The sequence below is a fragment of the Hevea brasiliensis genome, chromosome 14 (genome assembly GCF_030052815.1).
Source record: "Hevea brasiliensis isolate MT/VB/25A 57/8 chromosome 14, ASM3005281v1, whole genome shotgun sequence".
In the NCBI taxonomy this organism is placed as follows: Eukaryota; Viridiplantae; Streptophyta; class Magnoliopsida; order Malpighiales; family Euphorbiaceae; genus Hevea; species Hevea brasiliensis.
In genome coordinates, this window is record NC_079506.1 from 13,416,515 (window position 1) to 13,438,814 (window position 22,300).

At 31.9% G+C, this 22,300-nt stretch overlaps 3 protein-coding genes and 1 pseudogene across 4 annotated transcripts; 1 reads left to right on the top strand and 3 right to left on the bottom strand.

Annotated features, from left to right (window-relative positions):
- LOC110669010 (elongation factor 1-gamma) lies at nucleotides 1–3,094 on the bottom strand. Of its 2 annotated transcripts, none has more exons than XM_021830451.2 (8): nucleotides 2,939–3,094; nucleotides 2,751–2,795; nucleotides 2,429–2,575; nucleotides 2,275–2,335; nucleotides 2,128–2,180; nucleotides 1,888–1,989; nucleotides 886–1,405; nucleotides 1–604 (listed from the first exon to the last, which is right to left on the bottom strand). In XM_021830451.2, exons 2-8 carry the CDS (start codon nucleotides 2,757–2,759, stop codon nucleotides 225–227), a joined length of 1,272 nt encoding a protein of 423 aa, XP_021686143.2. In that variant the 5' UTR covers nucleotides 2,760–2,795; nucleotides 2,939–3,094; the 3' UTR covers nucleotides 1–224. The 2 variants fall into 2 exon arrangements, with proteins under 2 accessions (XP_021686143.2, XP_021686144.2); XM_021830452.2 differs by having other exon boundaries at nucleotides 2,944–3,053.
- Nucleotides 3,095–12,441: 9,347 nt separating this feature from the next.
- On the bottom strand, nucleotides 12,442–14,486 carry LOC110669031 (elongation factor 1-gamma 2-like; annotated as a pseudogene).
- Nucleotides 14,487–14,551: 65 nt separating this feature from the next.
- LOC110669008 (ras-related protein RABA2a) lies at nucleotides 14,552–17,499 on the top strand. Its single transcript, XM_021830448.2, has 2 exons — nucleotides 14,552–14,838; nucleotides 16,802–17,499. The coding sequence occupies exons 1-2, from the start codon at nucleotides 14,674–14,676 to the stop codon at nucleotides 17,282–17,284; spliced, it is 648 nt and encodes a 215-aa protein (XP_021686140.1). The 5' UTR covers nucleotides 14,552–14,673; the 3' UTR covers nucleotides 17,285–17,499.
- A 770-nt stretch (nucleotides 17,500–18,269) lies between these two features.
- LOC110652376 (ras-related protein RABD1) lies at nucleotides 18,270–22,011 on the bottom strand. Its single transcript, XM_021807953.2, has 8 exons — nucleotides 21,855–22,011; nucleotides 21,679–21,751; nucleotides 21,426–21,473; nucleotides 21,270–21,317; nucleotides 20,539–20,610; nucleotides 19,660–19,815; nucleotides 18,940–19,043; nucleotides 18,270–18,569 (listed from the first exon to the last, which is right to left on the bottom strand). The coding sequence occupies exons 1-8, from the start codon at nucleotides 21,866–21,868 to the stop codon at nucleotides 18,479–18,481; spliced, it is 606 nt and encodes a 201-aa protein (XP_021663645.2). The 5' UTR covers nucleotides 21,869–22,011; the 3' UTR covers nucleotides 18,270–18,478.
- Between the last annotated feature and the right edge of the window lie 289 nt (nucleotides 22,012–22,300).

Here is a 22,300-nt window from a genome sequence, read left to right on the forward strand (position 1 = left end):
TTAATAATAAAATTACTCTCATAATCAAAATGCACCAGATACCAATTGAGAAGTACGTTTATGAGGACATTAGAGGCCCAAGAGCATAGTTATACCATGTAAAATCACAAAAAGCTACACTTAAATTTGTCTGAAACAAGAGATACAAAATCACTATCAAAAAAAATTTTGCAAAAAATTTACGGATGCAGGCTAAAGCATAAGTTAAGTGATAAACGGTTACTTCACTTAAAGCACTTGGCATCCAAAAGAGGCTCTCCCTCGAAAGGCTCTTGATCTTCAATCATCTGGTTGACTCGCTCCTTTTGGGCTTCATCTGAGAGGTCAACCTTCTTCCAGTCGTACAGTTCCATGTCATAGCACTCATCGATAACAAATTGAGGAATTTCTTGGCCACGGAAAAGCCACAGCCCCTTAACCTTGTATGGAGGGTTTTCGCCAATCACTAGCATCTTTCCAAATGCATACTTGCGAGCAAGATCCATCCGTTGAAGAAATCCACTGACCTTGTTCAGAGTAACAAATGACACACTGTTCTCCTCATTGTACTTGTAGTCACAGAACCACAGGGAGTATCCCTCAGGATCATACATGTCCCAGAATCCTGGAATAGATTAAAGATTGCCAGTCATGAATATCATTGACGTTATGGGCAAAACCTTCATTCCACAGAAAATAAAAAAATGGAAAAAAAAAAGTTTTTGCTCTTCAAATACTACAAGATTGACACCGCCAAGGAAGCATATGTCAAACAACATTCCTACCATTTGGTATCCCGATTTTCTCTACTTTTGAGAAAATAATACAAATCTGAAAGACAACTATTGAATGCAATGCTCTAAACAAAGGGAAAGGGGAATTAAAAAAATAAGGAGGAGGAAATACCTTTAATTGCAACCTCACGGAAGTTGCTCTTGGTGTTTGAGTAGAGTCTCTTCCACTCATCCAATATCATCTTACTTGGAGGCAGCAAATCAAGAGGATTCTTGGGTTTGGGCTTTGGAGCATCTTCCTCTTCCTCAGCAGCTTCTTTGGGCTTTGTCGGCTCTTTCTCCTTTTTGGTTTCTTTCTTTGGTTCATCCTTAGGTTTTGGTTTAGCAGATTCTTTGGGAGGGGCAGGCTTCTTTGTTGACTGGATAGGAAGAACCGATTCAGTCTGCTTGACTTCACCCAATATCTTTTTGAAATTAGGTTGATTGACCATAGTCCAGAAGTATCTCTCAACATGAGGAAACTCTGAAGTAAAGCTCTTAGTCATGAGCCGAGCAAACCCCAGATAGAGATTGCATGTAGTAACAATGTCAGCCAAAGTCACAGCATGCCCAACCAAGTAGGTGTTTGAGGCAAGATAAGTATTCAAAGCGCCTAAACCTCTTTTCAATGCAGAAATTGCAGCTTCCTCGGCCTTCATACATAAAGTTCAAAGATAAAATGTCCTTAGAAGCCAGCAATGATAAAATATTACGATGATCAAAAGCAATATTTATATGAGAATGATAAGAACAGAATAAAATAATACATTATGAAACAATAAATGTTATTAAAAAAATATTTCAGTAAATATAATACATGTTATTAAAAGAAAAAACTATTTCAGTAATGAAACAACTAAATAAATGTTATAATCCATGTTATTAAAAGAAAAAACTATTTCAGTAATGAAACAACTAAATAAATGTTATAATCCATGTTATTAAAAGAAAAAACTATTTCAGTAATGAAACAACTAAATAAATGTTATAATCCATGTTATTCACTCTTTAAATTACCAGATTATTATAAATGCAACAAAAAATTATAATTGGCCATGACAAACAACACTTGGATAGGCACAGAAAGATGATATTATATAAATATAATAACGTGAATAATAGAAAAAGGACTCACCGGCGGAAGATATTGGGCAAATCCCATTCTAGGTCTGAGCCAAGCCAAAAGATTGGCATCAATCTCTAATGATGCAAAATCAATCCACTGCTCAATACGGGCCTAAACATCCAAGCATACAATGAATATAAGTATTATACAGGTAAAGAAACAATTAACTCATCAGCCACAAAAACAAAGAGGGAGAGCAGATGTGGAAAACTAAAGCTCCTGGCTAACAAGAAATGGAACTAATCTTACATAATCAATCAGGGATGAACCATACAGAGGATTGTCAGCCTTCAAGCGGGTAACTGCATAAACAAATTAAGAATCAAAAGAGTTTCGATACAATCACCACCGAGAGACAGAGAATGGGGTGGCATAAAAGGGATAGTATAGCCTTACCATAACGGGCCATAGCATTGCTCTCAAATACAGGCCCATCTGGTGTCTCCAACACAGGAACCTAAAAGATTAACCAAGTCATTTTCACCCATCTAGTGCAAAAAAAATGCAAATTTCTTGGGCACAACAATATACATACAGAACAGAGATCTACCTTCCCAATCGGATTCATCTTGAGGAATTCAGGAGTCTTATTTGCACCAATCTCAAAATTCTTAACCAGTTCAACTTTCACACCAGAGTACTCTGCTGCAATCAGTGTCTTGAAAGCATTTTTATTGGTCTTCCCGGCATGAATAACCTGCAATAACAATAAAACCCAATTAAGCAAAGAACAAATCAATCTAACAGATTCCCTAACATATCAAAACCACATACTAGAACAATAACATACATTCAAAAAAATCGAAACAGGATTTACGTATGTAAACACTTAAAAGAATTCCAATAAAACAGAAGATAAGAATCGAACTCACTAGAGCCATGGCTCAACGGAAAAACTAGTGACTCCAATTTCAGATCTGAAATCAGAAACAGCAATTCAAGTCAAAATTTCACTTCAACTAATTAAATATGCAGAGATTAATCTGAGATCAGAAACAGCAATTCAAGTCAAAAGTTCACTTCAACTAATTAAATATGCAGAATGTAAAGAATGAGGTACCTGACCAAAGGAACGTTCTTCCGCAAGCAGGAGAAGCAGAAAACACGCGACGGCTAGAGATAGCGGGCGAGGAAGCGAGTGAGGAAGAGAAATGAAGTGAAGTGAACTAGGGTTTTGTTTAGAAAGCAAATGGCCAATGGGATATTCTTTGGATCGGAATCGAATAGTCGGTTCACATTCGGATCCAACCCGACCTTTACAAACCATTGATTTAATGTGCTTTTGGATTTTTCTTTATGGTTAATAATTTTAACTATTAAAATAAATAAAATCTTTTATATCTCGAATTTAAAATTTTATAAGAGTTTAATTTAATTAATTTTTTTATTATTTTTTATTTTTAACAAAAATTTAATTCTTTTAATTAAAAAATTTTTTATTTTAAAATAAATAAAAATTAATAATAATTTTGCAAGAAATTAATTTATTTTTTTATAAATAATTTATTTCAAATGAAATCAATAAAATTTCATATATTATTGAATTTTTTCTGAAAAAATAAAAATTAAAAAACTTGAAAAATTCTAAACTCATATCAGCTTAATTTAGAAAATTTTCAGTTTATTCAAGTTTTTTCTTAACGCATTTCAATTTTGTTAAAATATTTTTTTATTAAATAATAATTATTATTTTATTATTTTATCTATATTTTTAAAATTATTTAATTATCTTAAAAAATAATTATTTTTTTTATTTCAATAATAAAATAAATGATATAATATATTAATTTAATAATTATATATTTAATTTAATAATTATATATTTAATTTAATAATAAAATAAATAATATAATATAATAAATTTATAATTTTATATTTATTTAAATAATGAAATAAATTATATAATATATACTCTTATTAGTCATTTCGCATATCAAGAGCAACAGCTAAATATAATTTTATCAAACACTTAATATAAAACAGCTATCGTCAATTATCAGTTATCAGTCAACAGTAATAGCTATTAGTTAACAGCTATCAGTTGTATTCAACAATTAAACCAAACATACCCTTATTTCATAGGTTTGTAAATTGACTCATTTACAACTTTATTGATATTATTTATTAGAATTTTTAACATTATTAGAAAATAAATCTTCCAAACAGCTCATTTATTTAATTAAAAATAAATTTAATATACTTTACATTTATAAATATTAAAATAATAAAATTTATTTTTAAAATAATTTTTTTAATGACATTTAAAATGGTATTCTTCTTAAAAATTATTTTTTATTCTAAAACTTAATGTCAAATGCTAAGAGCTTGTTAACTTGTAAAAATTGGCTAAGTTTTTTTTTTTAATTAAAAAACAAAATTTCGTGTTCAAATGTGTAAAGAGTTAGAAAATTAACTTTTTAAAATTTTTAAAATTTAACTACAATTTGAAAAATAGTTTCAAATTATTTTTCACTATTTTTTTAAAGTAAAATTTTGTTTTCCTTATTGTTTATCAAATAAAAAATAATCAATTTTTATAATAAAATTATAATATATTTTTTTCATAACTAAAATTGAATAAATATTTAAAAAAAAATTTTCCATCTATATGACACGGAACTTATAAGCCATATATTCTCTACCCGTATCATTCAATTCTATATTTCCTGTGCTAGCATATCCTTGAACCTTTCCTTTTGTTTCTCTCTTTTATCTCTCAGTTGAAGAGAAATTAATAACAATGGGTGATCTAGGTTGTGACTGTGATTTTGGTGATTGCGATTGCGATTGCGATTGTTGTTATTGCTGTTGCTGTGATGTTTATGATTGCCATTGTGATACATTATGCTATTGGGTAAGATTTATTGCAATTTTGTTTTTCTTTCATTGAATTTTGATATCCTCTAAGACTTTTATTTTTTGTGTTTATGCTTTTTGATTTTTTATATCAATAAAATGATTTAACTTGGATAATTACTATGCTAATCTTGTTGTACTAACATGCAGCGGTTCTTGAACAGGATAAAATTTGCTGTATTATATGCATTAACGTTAATAATGATAATGGTAGAAGGCATAATCCTCGTGATGACACCTGCTACCATTTGTGCTGTTTTTGCTGTTGCGATGATGATTATCAAAGAAGAAAAGTACCAACCCCAATCGAAGCAGGAAGAATTTAATCCCAAAAACCAAGAAGAGAATATGAGGAAAGAATCTGATTTTTGAGCATGTACCAAGTTGCCCATGTCGTGGATCCCATATACCAAAGAATAGATGTCCTTAATGCTGGTTAGCGTCACCATCACTTGATTTAGATCCTCCAATGATTCAGCGATTCCAAGGCCTTGATAGAGAGATATGTGAGAGGGTATGAGTCCCCTGGGAAGCAGAGGCATTATTGGTGATTTGGTTGGTTGCCAAGTTAACTGTATATAATTAAGCCAAATAAGGGTTCAGCTGTACTTGTACTGTACAGGGTTCATTCCTCTGTTTTCTTTGTACTAAAGCTCTAACCATGAACTAATTAAAATGCTTATATTTATGTTACCAAAGTGAGAAAGTAGCATTTATTGGCTATACATAAAAGAGATAGTAATTTGGCTTGTTGCTGGAGGTTAATTCAAAATTTTTCTTCCTTACGGGCCCGAATGATTAAAGGTCTCTATTTCCCTCATAATTCTTTCTGGCAAGCCCCTTCCTCTAAAAAGCAAAGCTCTTGGGTTTGGCAAAGCCTTCTGGAAGGAAGAAATATTTTGAAGGAAGTGATCAGACACAATGTAGGAGACGGGAGGGATACTCTCATTTGGTACTACCCTTGGGTTCCTCATGTGCAAGATTTCAAAGTCCAGCAGCTCAATCACTGTCTTTTGGATATTAACCATTTTTTTGATTTAATTGATCATGACAATCTACAATGAAAGAATGAGTTAGTGAAGGAGAGGTTGCTATAGTTATAAAATCAATTCCAGTAGCTCCCTTGGAATGTAAAGATTCAGTGATATGGCATTATGATAAGTCTGGAGCATACTCAGTTCGATCAGGCTATCATTTTTTGCTGGACAAGGCCAATCAATCTACTATTCACAGTCCCAACAACTCACTTTCCATTCCATAGCATACTTGGAGGAAATTATGGAATCTCCCTCTATATTCCAATTTAAAAGCTTTTGTGTGGAAAGCTTTGCTGAATGCTTCACCAGTTAAGAGAAATTTGGCTCACAAACGTATCCCTCTTAGTCCCACTTGTCCTATGAATTTCAAGCCTCCTCTCCTCTGGTGGGTGAAGCTCTACCATCCTTAAAGCGGTTAACCTTGCTATTTCTATGGGTGCAAAATCTCAGAGATCATTCATTTTGCTATTATTCAACAGAACAATTTGGTTCCTTGGGAAATTCAGGCTGCGGTCTAAGCTATTATTACAAGAAGTAGTTTCTTTAATCATGTATCTTTCTCTCTAATTAAGAGATTAGCTAATAGAGCTGTAGATTGTATTGCGAAAGTTTTTAGATCAAGCAATCTTTATAGTTCTTGGAATATAAATTCTCCTGAGATTTTGAGCTCTATCTTGTTTTTTGGTGCCCATTTCCAAGACTTGCAATGCAAGCTTTGCAGTAAAAAATAAAAAAAGAAAAAAGAAAAAGAAAAAGAAAAAGAAGGGAAAAAAACTCTTATGTCAACATAAGGGACTTTTAGTTCAGCAACTATAATTAATTGTTGGTCATCAATAATTAATAGATAAATTGTTTGTCATTTTAAAAATTAAAGAAGTATTAATTATTCTCTCTCTCTCTCTCTCTATATATATATATATATTACCCATAAATTCACTTGTTTTGATCGTTATTATACTTAATATATAATAATAATAATTACATTTAGATTAATAATTATTTTACTTATTGTTTTAGTAATTGACATATAATATATGAAAATTTTAGTATATTAATTAGTTTGTTGGCTAGTGAAAATTGACATTATTATTATCTATTACAATGACATGTGTTAAAGAGTATTTTCTACAATGAAATTTATGAAGACTCAATTAAATGATTGAGTAAAAAATCAATTGTTAATTGATTATTTGATTGCATATACTGAAAGATGTTTTTGATAGCATTAATTATAATGAAGCAATCAAGTAATGCTTCAAAAAATGAAAAATTATGGAAAATAATTCTAAATTTAAGATTATAGTAAGAATTTATTATTTTATGAATTTTTTTTTCTACTTGATTGTTGTTACATATTTACATATATTATTATATTTTTTTTCTTGGTAAATAGTTTATTATTATATATAATATTTTATTTTTCTCTAAATATTAAGCAAAATAAAATTTTATTGACCATACCGACTCAAATTGCTGGCTTCGCTCTTATTTATTATTATTCTCAATATATTTATCTCTTTTATTATTTTTCTACATTCCATGGATACTAAAGAGTTTTTTAGTCAATTATAAGGCCATTCGATCATTTCTTAATTCTTGTGAAAAACCTTAAAAATCAATTGAAACATGATAGAGGGAATTGTAATCAATTGTGAATTTACTAAACCCTAAATTGATAATCGAGAATTTTAAAACTAAAAGTTTTCAACTCTAAAGGAGAAGAAGTTGGAAGACCATCAGCACTGGATCAAGAATTCTCAGAAAAACAAAAAAGCGTGAATTCCTTCACCTGAGTATCAATGGCTGCAAAAATTTGTTCCTTCAGAACACATTTTCATAGAGAAAGAGCCTGAATTGGTGGTTCCTCCAGAACATATTTTTATGCAGAAAGAACCTCAACTAAGCACATGCAGCCAATAAATGAAAGTCCTCCCCATTAAAATCAGTGTCCTCAAGCATTAGTTCTGCATACTGTTGAAAAACAAAAGCATATTTTCATGGAGGAAGAACCTCAAAGTATATATATGTATAGAGAGCAGAGTTTATTTCATTAAACTTAAAATAGATGTTAATTATTCATGGTGTCTTGCATTTAATTTACTAGCTTATGCATTTTTTTTTTAAATTTATTTAGCTTTAATTGAAACTCTAACTCATATTCTTATAATTTTATACATAATTTCATTACCATTGAGCTTATTTATATACATGCATTAAATACATAAGCTAATCTTTTATTTTATAAATCGATCGTAGTACACAGTACAAGCATTTAAGTCCACAGAACAGGAAAGAGAGATAGGAATTTACATAGTTTGATGGGTCAATTTGAATGAATATTTGAAGCCATATCTATTGAACTGGATCTAATGTGATTTCATTTGAAGATTCCAAATAAAATTGTAATACCAACAAAGTTAGCAGCTTTGTATAGAAAGATGATATCTCTCCTTTATGTTTTCACTTAGCGGCTTATTTCTCTTTTTCCTGTAATGATTGTCGGCCTTCTTTTGTCTTATCCGGGCAAGGGATGACTTCTTTCTCTTGCCCAGAGCATAGGTTTTCCCTCCTCACCTCCGGGCAGGGGCTATAAATATGGTCTTTTTTTTTTTTTTTGCAAGAATGGGCTTCATGGGATCTTAGACTATTGCATTGTGTTGAGCAGTTACCCATCTCTATGGCTAGAGTTTTGCTTGTTTGTTGTGGGTTTGTGCTATTTGGTTGTGTGTGTGGTAGTCTCTTAACTCTTGAAATCTCCATTGATTCACGATGCTACTTGCTCGGCTTTTCAGTACTTAAAAGGGCTACAAAGACTGAGACCTTCGCTGCCGATTAATATAATATTTCCGTCTTTAGAGGAAAAAAAAACAGTTAACGATTTTGTTTTTTTGTAGGGAATTAGAAGAAAAAATAAAAAAAAGTTAGCGACTTTGCTTCTTTCAGTAGGGGGCAATGGCAGAGTTAAACAATAATATTTGAAGAGACCGAAGAAAATTATAAATTAAATTATTAATTATTTATATTACTCATAATTAAAAATATATATTTTTATATTTATACATACTTAAATTATAAAATATTTTCATTATAAACTATTACACCTGAAAAAATAATATGAATTCACTTAGTTATTAATTTAATCTATTTTATTAATTAATTTTCTTTTTTAAAACATTATTCATTAATTTTGTTAAAAAGTTAGCAAAATATTTTAAATTAACCTAAAAAAATAAAATTAAATATTTTTATTTAAATTGAGAATGAACAATACAACTCAACTCAACTAAGTTTTTATCCTAAAAATTTGAGGTCGTCTATATGAATTCTCTTTCTCCACTCTAAACGATTTTGGGTTAAATCCTCGGAAATGTGTAATGCTTCTAAGTCATGTTGTACTACTCTCATCCAAGTCAGTTTAGGCTTACCCCTACTTTTCTTTCTATTCTTTAACATAATGTGCTCTACTTGTCTAACTGGAACCTCTGTATGTCTACGCTTCACATAACCAAACCACCTCAATTTCTCTTCTCTCAACTTATCCTCAATTGACACCATTCATACCTTTTCTCTAATACTCTCATTACGGACTTTATCTAGTCCAATATGGCCACTCATTCACTTTAACATTCTCATCTCTGCAACCCTTATCTTAGACACATACGACTCATTCAGTGCCCAACACTCACTACCATATAACATGGCCGGTCGTATGGCTGTACGGTAAAATTTTCCCTTCAACTTATTGAGAATTTTGCAATCACATAAAATTTAAGTAGCACGTCTCTATTTCAACCATCTAGTTTTAATTCTATGACTAACATCCTCCTCACATCCCCCATTTACTTAAAGAATTGAGCTGAGATATTTAAATTAATTACTTTGGGGCAGTACTACCATTTAAACTAACACTTTCCCTATCACCAGTTTGGACTTCACAAAACATGCAATGTATTTATTCTGTCTTCGTTCTACTTAACTTAAAGCCCTTTGACTCTAGAGTGTTTCTTCAAAGCTCTAACTTTCTATTGACTCCTTCTCGTGTCTCATCTATCAGAACTATATCATCCGTAAATATCAAGCATCAAGAGATACTCTCTTGTATATGTTTCGTCAATTCATCTAAAACTAATGTAAAAAAGTAAAGGCTTACAGTTGAACCTTGGTGTAATCCAACTGATATAGGAAAATCTCTTGTGTCCCCTCCCACTGTGCGCACAATAGTAGTTGCTCCTTCATACATATCCTTCAACACTTGTATGTATCTCATAGATACTCTGTTTTGTTCTAACACTCTTCATAAGATATCTCTTAAAACACTATCATAAGCCTTCTCCAAATCAATAAAAACTATATGTAGATTTTTCTTCACATCTCTATATTTCTCCATCAAGCTTCTAATGAGAAAGATCGCTTCCATAGTTGAACAACCGGGCATGAAGTCAAATTGATTGGAAGAGATTGAAGTGTCCTGACATAGTCTATGTTCCACAACTCTCTCCCACGACTTCATAGTATGGCTCATGAGTTTAATTCCCCTATAGTTTGAACAACTCTGTATATCTCCCTTATTTTTAAAAATAGATATTAAAATACTCCTCCTCTATTTATCAGGCATTTTCTTTGAGTTTATAATCTTATTAAACAAGTTAGTTAACCATGTCACTCCCACATCTCTCAAAAACTTTTACACTTCAATTGGTATTCCATCAGGTATAGGCTTTACCTACTTTCATTCTCTTAAATGCTTCCTTTACTTCTAAAGATTTAATCCTTTTAGTATAATTTATATTTTTTTATGTAGTCTATATTCCTGCTATTACCACTTTGACTATTATTAAAGAGATCATCAAAATAATTTCTCCATCTTTCTTTAATTTTCTCATCTTTCACCAACACTTTTTCTTCTTTATGCTTAATACACCTAAATTGATTGAGATCTTGACATTTCTTTTCTCTCCTCCTTGCTAATCTATAAATATCTTTTTACCCTTCTTTAGTTCCAAGTTTCTCATATAACTTTTCAAAGGCCTGCGCTCTTGCTTGACTAACTACCTTTTTTGCCTCTTTCTTTGCTATATTGTACTGTTCATATGCCTCATTATTATTACACTTAGGTAATTTCTTATACTATTCTCTCTTTCTCTTCACTGCCTTTTGTACTTCCTCATTCCATCACCATCTCTCTTTTGAGGGTAGTCCATATCCTCTAGACTCCTGGTTAAGAGGAAGTCAATTTTTCTTCTATGTTGCCCACTTTTGAAAGTCACTAAATGCGACTCTCTTTTTAAAAAGTAGGTATTTGCTAGTATTAGGTTGTATGCCATAACAAAATCCAGGATATTTTTTCCCTTCTCATTTAAGCTACCAAAACCAAAACTTCCATGAACATTCTCATAACCTTGCCTATCACTTCCTATATGTCCATTCAAATCTCCACCGATGAAAACATTCTCTTCATTCGGTATGCTTTGCATTAGATCATCCATATCTTCCAAAAACATTTGTTTACTCTTACTATCTAGTTCTATTTGTGGGGTATAAGCACCAACTACATTTATTGTTTTTCCTTCTAGTACTAGTTTTACTAGTATAATTCTATCTCCTACCCTTTTCAGAGCTATTACAACATCTTTCAATGTCCTGTCTATAATTATGCCCACTCCGTTCTTGTTCCTCTCCTTTTCGATAAACCACAGTTTGTATCCTGAGTTACCTACTTCCTTACTTTTCTCTCCTACCCATTTAGTCTCCTGAATGCAAGCAATATTCACCATTGTCCTTTCCAAGTTATCTACAAGCTCCATTAATTTTCCTGTAAGTGATCCGACATTCCAAGTACCAACCCTGATTCTCTTCCTATCATATTACTTCCTAATTGATCTCCTTCTATGATATCTTCTATTGCTCTCTATGCCTATTTGTGTTCTGTTCCACTATCTCCTTCTATGATATCTTCTATTGCTCTCTATGCCTATCTTGTGTTCTGTTCCACTATCCATTCTACTATCTGTCTTATGGACTAACTTATTTACCCACATCCGTCCTTTATGTGGGAACCTTTGTTCATTTAACACCACACCCCGAGCGCCGGTATGGTGCGTCGCTTTCATTGAACGCCCTACACCCTTACATATTTCTCACTATACCCGAGCTCCGATGTAGCGCGTTGTAAGTAGATTTTTACGCTGGTTGTCACCTATCGCAACCCTTCTTCTTTATCCGGACTTGGGACCGATTAAGCAGAAACTACTTAGACAGAGTTTTAAATTGAGAATGAACAATAAATGAAAAAAAAATTATTGATTAAATTAATATGAGATAATAAATAATTGAATTTATAATTACTAATAAATAGATAAATTTTTATATATTTATATAAATATTTATATTTAAATATAAACTTAAAAATTTTTTTATCAAAAAATTTATAGGTGGTTAATATGGCAGCATGGAGTTTCGAGGGGAATTGGCCCCTCTTGCTCCCGTTTAGCTCCACCCTGAGCAGGGGACTGAGCGAGCAGATACTTTTAACTTAGATCTGCCAGTGATGGCTCATTTTCAAAGCTATTACAATTCATTTGGATAGGACTTTCAATTTGACACTTAAGTTGAAATTTTATATTTTTTACTTAACACAGATCCAAATAGACATATAACAGAATATACTCACCTATTTACAAGAAAATGCTATCTCAATAATAGATTGAGGAATTTCTTGGCCACGGAAAAGCCACAGCCCCTTAACCTTGGATGGAGGGTATTCGCCAATCAGTAGCATCTTTGCAAATGCATACTCGCTAACAACTTCCATCCGCTCAAGAAAGCTACTGACCTTATACGCAGTATCAAACATCTCTCTGTTCTCATCATTGTATTTGTGGTCACAGAACCACAGTGAGTATCCCTCAGGATCATACATGTCCCAGAATCCTGGAATAGATTAAAGATTGCCGGTCAATAATGTTATGGGCAAAACCTTCATTTGACTGAAATTAGAAAAAAAAAAAAAAAAAAGAAGGTTTTGCTCTTCAAAGACTACAAGACTGACACCGCCAAAGAAACACATGTCAAACTATATTCCTAGCATTTGGTATCCCGATTTTCCACACTTCTGAGAAAAGAATACAAATCTGAAAGACAACTGTTGAATGCAATGCTCTAAACAAACGGAAAGGGGAATAAAAAAAGAAAAAAATCAAAAGGAGGATATATACCTTTAGTTGCAGCCTTCCTCTCGGCGGTTGAGTAGAATTTCTTCCACTCAGCCAATATCATCTTACTCGGAGGCAGCAAATCAAGAGCATTCTTGGGATTTGGGCTTTGGAGCCTCTTCCTCTTCCTCTTCCTCTTCCTCAGCAGCTTCTTTGGGCTTTGTCAGCTTTTTCTCCTTTTTGGTTTCTTTTCTTTGGGAGGTGCAGGCTTCTTTGTTGACCGGAAAGGAAGAACCGATTCAGTCTGCTTGAGTTCACCCATGTTTCTCTCAACATGGAGAAACTGTGAAGTAAAGCTCTTTAGTCGTGAGGCAAGCAAATCCCATATAAAGATTGCATTCGTAACAGTGTCAGCCACAGTCACAGAATGCCTAATCAAGCAGGCATTTTAGGATAAATAAAAACTGATAATAATCTTTTGATAATTTAATTTAATTTAATTTTTTAAAAATAATTTATTTCAAAATGGAATCAATAAAATCTAATATATTATTTATTTTTTGCTGTAAAAAAAATAAGAAGGTGAAAAACTCGAAAAATTCTAAACTCATGTTAGCTTAATTTAGAAAATTTGTAGTTTACTCAAGTTTTTTTTTTTTTATATGAAAAAAGACGATCATGTATTAATTATCGCCCTTTTGATTTGAATCCGCCATTGTCTTTTCCAATTTAAGCTATCCCATGGAATTTATAGCCCATCAATTACTAAGGAGAGATTTTTTTTTTCATAAAATTGTAGTAAATTTTATTTTATTTTTATTTCAATTTAAATACTAAATTAATATTAAAATATCATTGAAAAATATAAATAATTAAAAATAAATTAAACTAATGTATATATAAATCTATTTATTGATTTTAAATAATTAAAATTTTTCATAAAAATTAAAATTTGTACATGAATTAAGTTACCCATACCTACTCCAAGCTCTAGAATCAATTTTATAAATATTCGGTTCAATTTTATAAATTTAATATAATTTACTTTTAAAAATATTAAAATAATAAAATTATTTTTTAAAATTACACTTTTTAATAATATTCAGAATGATATTTTTCTTGAAAACTAGCATGTTAAGTTGTGAAAAATTAGATAAATTATTTTAAAAATAAAAAAATAAAAAAATTTTGAAAATTTAACTAAAATTTAATAATCAAAATTACAACATAATTTTTTACAATTAAAATTAATAAATAAATAACACATTAATTTTTTACAATTAAAATTAACAAATAAATAACACATTAAAAATTTTAATGCAAAAATAAGTTTTTAAATATATTTTAAAACAATTTATTTTTTAATTTTAAAAGATATGAGTACTTTTTTACTTTATTAAATTAAAAAATATTATTAATAAAGGAACACAATTTTTATATTTTATATTATATTTTTATAAAAGATAAAAATCAAATTTTTTCTTAAAAATAAAAATTAAAAGATATTAATTTCTGCAAGAAGAGAGTCTAACTCTCCAGTGGCAGACTGATAATTTGACGTCATATACTGTTTCAAGGGTATTTTTGACATTGCAAACTTCTTCAATTTAATATTTGAACATTTTGAATATGCATTCAAAAATCATCTTCTTCCTCTGCGTTTTTTTCCCCTTTTCTTCTCTTCTTTTCTCCCCTTGTGTCTTAAAACGATCGAATCTCTAGGGGCAGAGATATTCTCTCTAGAGAAGCAAATGGCGAGGAGACCGGACGAGGAATACGATTACCTCTTCAAGGTTGTATTAATCGGCGATTCTGGAGTAGGAAAATCCAATCTTCTCTCCCGATTTACTCGCAACGAGTTCTGTTTGGAGTCTAAGTCTACCATTGGTGTCGAATTTGCCACCCGTACTCTTCAAGTACCTTCTCTTTTTCTCTCTCTCTCTCTCTCTTAAACGCACACTTTCTCTAGAATTTTCTGTGTATGGAAGTATGACTATTGAGTATGATTTAGTAGTATCTTAAGTTGATCTAGTTCGATTCGAATATGTGATAGTCGTTTATGTAAATTTTTGATCTTTTGCTATTGTTGCTTGATTCGATTCGATCTGAGTTGGTTTTGGATGGGTGAATTTGTTTTCGTACTTTAGATAAGCATTTTGATTTTGACTCTGAATTTGAATTTGAATTTTAGATTCTGTCAAGTTTTCAATTTCTTCTTCTCCTTCTCTTCTCTTATATATATATATATATATATATATATAATTTCGTTTAATTATTCTGGTATTTTTGGTTGATTTTACATTTATGATCTTTGCTGCCAATTGGGTGGTGCTGTTGATTAGAATTTTGTTATCTGTTAGAGAAAATGGAGCAACTCTTTTCTTTTTTTTTTTAATGTTTGGGGGAAATTTTTTTTTTACTAATAAATCAAAGATCAGAACTTTATTGGGATAGTACAGTTCTCAATGAAAGACCTCCTAAAAATGAGCATTGGAACGTGGAAACTGTTACTTCTGCCTCTGCTCAGATTTCAACAAGCATGGAAACTAATGAGGACCATGTCAAGATAATGTTGTGAGAATCTCAGAAAGGGACTCTCCATCTCAAGATATTTGATGGTAGAAAGAACTTTTAAAGGAATCAGTTAAAATTGGTAAGAGGACTATTGGAATTTGCCTAGACTTGGAATCATGGATATGAAATACGCAAAAATTGACTGAGAAATAAGTTCAGAATGCGAAGAGGGATGATAGTTGCAGTTTTATGGTATAATATAATAATATAAATATATAATTAAAGAGAAAATCTCTACAAATTGGCTAGCATAACTTCCAATTGAGGTTGGAAGTATTAAAGTGTGATGGTTTGAATTATTAGATTGTTTAATAAGATTTTGATCATGAAAAAAATTTGGGGCGAGTAGAAGAAATAATTTGATGACATATATAGATCAGTTAATAGTGGGACGACTGTTAATATTGTGGATTGGCTAAGAAAATCATAAACTACAGTAAGTTTGCACAAGTCATCAGCTTTAAGCCTTTGGGCTTTTTTTGTATAGTCATGCATGTCTAGTGGGAGGGCATGATGGTAATATTATCAAAGAAAACAGTATGGTTTTGTGATAGAGAAACTTACAACAGAAGCTATAGTTCTTACTTGAGTGAAAGAGCTGTGATCATTGTGAGACCTGTGTTGGGGATGACATTGTCATGAACAAATTCCAAATTTAGAATTGACTGGCATCAATGGTCAATTTTAAATACTTGGTTATTCTTTCCATCATAAATGAGTTTACCATGCACATTCGTGGTTAGTTGTGTTAGTAAATTTTGATTGCAATTGATGTATTGTTGATGGAAGATGGATGAAAATTAGGTATTCTTTACTTGTGTAAGTTGGTGGGATAATTTTATATTTGAGAGCAAGCTTTTAGGTCATCTATCTTGTTAATGACTGGGACACCAATTTCTTGTTAGATAAAAATGTTAGCATCAAATGATGTGTTGGCTTCTTAATTTTGTTTATGTTGCTTGAGCAGTTCATCTAATTTTCTCCTCGGGCCATGTAACTTTTTCTTTCAGAGAATTCAGAGGGGGAATAATTAAGTAAATATTGGTTTCCTTATTTCGCTGAAATGTGGCTATTTATAGTTAAATTGTTTTGGCCTTCCACTATATATATATATATATATTACTGTTGCATTTGCTTTATGTTTCTCATTAACAGATTCACAGTTTCCCTTTGATTTTATTAGTTTTATGCAAGACAAGTATCCGAGAATTATCCCTCAGTTTATAAAAAAATTTAGTGAGAGTTATTTGTAAATGCATCTTCATCTTGTATCTCTAAAGAGACGAGCATGCATTTTTTGCTTAGGTTGAGGGAAGGACTGTCAAAGCTCAAATATGGGACACAGCTGGGCAGGAACGATACAGAGCAATAACTAGTGCCTATTATAGAGGTGCCCTTGGAGCTCTTCTAGTATATGATGTTACAAAACCAACAACATTTGAAAATATCAGTCGATGGTTGAAGGAGCTAAGGGACCATGCGGATGCGAACATCGTGATCATGCTAATTGGCAACAAGACTGATCTGAAACATCTCAGAGCAGTGGCCACCGAGGATGCTCAAAGTTACGCAGAGAGAGAAGGACTTTCATTCATTGAAACATCTGCTCTTGAAGCAACAAATGTTGAGAAGGCTTTCCAGACAATCCTTTCTGAAATATACCGGATCATTAGTAAGAAATCACTTTCATCAGAAGAACCAGCACCTGCCAACATCAAAGAGGGGAAGACCATTGTGGTTGGAGGGTCTGAGGGTAACGCTAAGAAACCTTGCTGCTCTTCATCCTAGAAAATTTGTATTTACATCAATTTGCACCCCTTAATGGGATTGCTGCCTCGGCTTCTTATTGATTCTTTTTATGTTCGAACTTTCGAACTGTGTTGTCGGATTATTTATTATTTCGCATGAGATGTCCTATAGTTTTTTATGCTTTTATTGATGTATCTTGATATTTGTTATGCTTCTATAAAGTTTTGCCATGATTTCTTCCTTATTTTCCCTAACCCTCCTTCTGCAAGATGGGAATACAGTAATTCCATTGTGAATTGTTGGAAATGAGCTCAAATCGAAGCTAAGATGGTTGTCTTTAATCCACATGAACAGTTGTGCTGTCTATGTTGTCTGCTCATCAATATAGTAGCCTGTGTTGCCTGGCAAATACTCCAAATTGCAGCACTATCGATCCAATTATTAGATATGTGGGCCCCTTTATTGACAAAATGTTCCTTGAAATTTGAATTCTTGTCCAATTGAAATCTGAATTCCAAATCAAAGATAGCCATTTGACAATAAGCATGGCAGCAGAAAAGAACAAATGTTCCATTCATCTACCCAATTCAGATCTGAGTTCCCATTGAGAACAGTTATGACCTACAATTTCAAGCAAACACTGGCTGCCTTGAATGTCCCATCCAGGGCAATAAATATTAAAATTAATGTTAGATCCAATCTTTTATGCAAGCGTTTACTTTGGCGATAATTCCCACCATCAAAACCTTACCTTTTGTATTTCTATTTACTCTGGGGCTCACATGGGCACTTAGTGCACATACACATAATTTCCTCTAATGCACGCCAGGCTAGAGACTTGAGATGCCACATTCAATTTGAATAGTAACAGAACCCTAAGAGAATTTGAATGATATTTCATTTCAGTCCCTTTCCATGATTTCTATAATAATACAGCCTGGTAACATATCATCAAAATTTGCATGCTGATAAGGAAAAATGCACGCCTAGGAGACTGCCTACTGCAACACTAGAACACTCAGGCTTGCAACAATAAGATTGTAAATTCCATACTTTACAGCGGCAGTAGCTTGGTAGTAGCCATTTTTCTTCAAAGGAAATGTAAGAATTTTCATTTTTCAGACAACCATAGAATATTTGACAACATCTGATTGATCCATATGATAACAACATTCATGGTATACTTAAGTCTTAGCAATCTTAAGACATAAAATTAAAAATACAAGTGAATGGCTAACCACAACAGTTATTCTTCTGCTGGATTGGCTGCCCTTTCATTTGAACAGTTCCTGTTGACTTACTTGCAGTTGGCTGGCTACCCATTCTGCATAGCATTTACAATGAATTATTTTTCTAAAAAAAATAAAAAAGAACTGAAAGTACGTATCAGTATGAAAACACTCCATTTCTACAATATGGGACAAGAGTGAATTCACTTTTCACAAGTTCTCCATGAATCACTTTTGCAATGCATATTTGCTATGATGTTATTGGTCCACTGAAGGACAGTTTTGGTTCGGAAAATTATATAAGGTAATGATGTTAAATATAGCCAAATGATAAATCTAAGCAGGTAAAGATGGCAACATAAGTACTTGAACAATACATAATAATTTCTAAAAAAAATCATCATACACAAAAACAATAAAGCACATGGAAAAAGAGCAGCAGGAAAAGTTCATCAGTAGTTTTACTTTTTCTTAATTTCTCCGGCCATGGTCAAGAAAGCCTGCTCCACATTAATTGAATCTTTAGCACTAGTCTCTAGGAAAGGAATTTCAAGCTCATCTGCGAATGCCTGCATTTTGTTTGGGTACAGGAAAGCAAGAAAAACTTAAACCAGTAAACACCATAATCAGATTACAATAAGACTATGTCTTTTTCAATGTGTCCTTCAAGTAATCAAATTCACAGATATTCAATTCATTCTCTGGGCACAAGTTATCAAGTTCACCTAATTCAGGCTATTCAATTAACCTCAAAGGTCACTGCTTCATTGAAAGTTTAAACCAACAAAGAACTCAAATGCATCTAAAGAATGTTTTTATTCCTTGCATATCAAAATACACAAGCTACAAATACCTTTTTGATATGGATATGCTATGCAAAAATACACCCTTTAAAAGGAATTTTCTCACCATTTCAAGAAATGTGGTTCAATGCATCTTTACCTGTTTCAGTAAGATTGACCATGCGTAAAAGCTTTTGTCAAGGAAATAAGTAATTAGTAAGATATAACAACTGCACAAGCGACCATTTTTCCATTTACTATACACTAGGAAATAGGAGCATGAATTAATAGGCAAGTTTAATACGGTGGCTCAAAAAAGAGTTTCCCACTGTTAAGCACACTTTGTGAGAAGAAATTATGAACAAGAGAATGCATTTAAGGCAACAATTGTAACCAACTATACCTTTGCAGTTTGCGTGTCCACAACCTTGTTCTCAACTAGATCACACTTGTTTCCAACTAAAAGTTTGCACACACTATCATTTGCATATCTATCAATCTCATTTAACCACTGCTTGACATTGTTGAAGCTCTCCATCTCGGTAACATCATATACTATCTGTGATAATCGCCATGCAAATCACAAATCTCTTTATATGGGAGATTAAGAATTGAAACAACATGAAAACAAAGTAGTACAAACATACCATTCAGAAAATCATGCCATAGTATCCCCAGTTATAATCCTTATTATCAATACAAACAAGTAAAAAGGATGCAGGCAAAAGTAATATAAAGCATGGAAGCCAGAATCAACCAATGTAAATTAGTAATCCACAAAATGCTACAGCATAATCATGTGCTGATAACAAAGATACAAGCATAAGCAGTAAGAAACCCAAGTTCATTTGAAGCTTAAGTTTATTTTCTGAAAGCAATGAAGAATAATGGCCATTTAATCTAACAATAAGCCCTGTGGGGAAAAATAGCAGGGCAGTTTTGGGTGATAAATGATCAAAACCCATCAATGGGAGGTCACAGAGAGGCGAATTGGAGGAGGGGGGAAGGGGTTCATGAAGCTCTCTGGCTAAATCCGATTGTGCAAAGTTGTTATCACTTATCACTCATCTTTATGTTCTGTAAGTGTTAATGCAGCCAAATCTTACTCCTTCAGCCTTCAGGTTAGAAGCATTTACATCATGAAAACCCAGCCTACAACATGTAATTTGCAGGGAAGCTAGGATCTTTCAAAATTCCAGCATGATGATACTACAACGAACCAAAGATCAAACACAATATAAAATTTTCTGCTTCCATATAATAGCAAGCCATAATTTCTTACTATTATCCCATGTGCACCTCGGTAATAACTACTTGTTATAGTCCGGAAACGCTCCTGTCCAGCAGTATCCCACTAAAGAAACAAATAAAAAAAAATTAGGTCAAATTTGAAGTAGAATCATGAAATATATTTGGAACAATAAAATAATGCGCATTTCTTTTCCTGCCAAGTTTAGAGACCCAAATCTAATAGTGTTACGTGATTTCTAGTTTGCCATGGTACGCGGCATGGGCATGGATATGGATACGCCAATAATTGGTGATATGGTGGGGTAGGTTTAATTGATATACTACATGGGATTGCGGTACACTTAAATATATTGCTCAATTCATTTTGAATTATATGCATGAAAAATATGTAATTCAAAGCAACTAATTTATAAAATTTAAGCTATATGTGTATGTAAAATTCAAATAATAAAAAGCAAAACAGAATCAATTAAGTATTCTATTTAATTAAAACAATTATTTTTTATTTCGTATATTATTTCCTTCTCTTGCAAAGCTACATTTTTTTTTTTAACTTTTCTTTCATAGATTTCACCAATTTAAGTGTTCTGGTACACGTTTAGGGGGTAGAAGCGATTCAGGTAACACATTCTAATACGCATTCAAACTTGATTGTTTTGAACATGTACTTAATAACCAATTCACAATCTCACTCAGAGAACCCAGAACCAACAAATAAACACCAAACTTCAAAATAGAGCAATTATATCTTCAGTTACTCACAATCTGCAGCTTAATTGTCTTGCCATCCAGCTCCACAGTTCTGATTTTCTAAAAAACCATCAAAAAAAATTATGACTCTTCAACTATTACAGACAATATATAACAAATACACAAAAATAAATATATATGGGAGAGAAAGAAAGAGGAGAAGCTCACAAAATCAACTCCAATAGTACTGATATAGCTGTCCACGTAGGAATCATCCTGAAAAAAATTAAGAAACATAAAAAAAAATTTAAATACTATATAATTACTAAATGCTCAATCTTTAACACTAATCCCCTTAATTACCCACCAATCCACTAATATTAACAACAAATATCATCATATCAAATGTACATTTAATTCATAGAAAATAATAAATTTAATCAGAAAAAGGAAAAAAAGGTCAAGAGAAAGTCAAGCTCACGGCAAATCTGAGAAGCAGACACGATTTTCCAACGGACGAGTCTCCGATTAGCAGAAGCTTAAAGAGATAATCACTAGAAAAAACAGAAAGAAGAACAAGTATAAGCAATAATGCGAATAGAAAACGGGGAAATGATTAAGAGGTGAAATATCAAGAGAGAGAGAAAGGAGGGTTACTATTCGTTGCTCATGATTGGAGGCGTTTGGATCGAAGTGGACAATCCTGTGGTGTAATTTTCTCGTGGTTTCTCTTCGACAAAGAAAGGGAAAGCATAGAAGGAGAGAAACGAAAGAGGGAAAGGGATTTTATTTTAATTTTTTAATTATTAATTATAATTAGTAATAATTAATTAATGATAAAAATAATTCGAAGGTGGGGTTTTTATATTATAGTGGCTGTCCACGATGTCATTTACAAGATTACAAGAGCAACTCTATCCTTTGCTGGCTGTTGGGCTCCACTACGATGGACAAAGCCTTGCTAATACTATTTTACTGGGGAAATTGACAATTGGATGGAGTTTGATTTGGTTATTTTTTTTAAAATTTTTTATTTAAAATTTATTTTTTAATTTATAAATTTATTTTAAAATAAATAATTAATTATTTAATAAAATTATTAT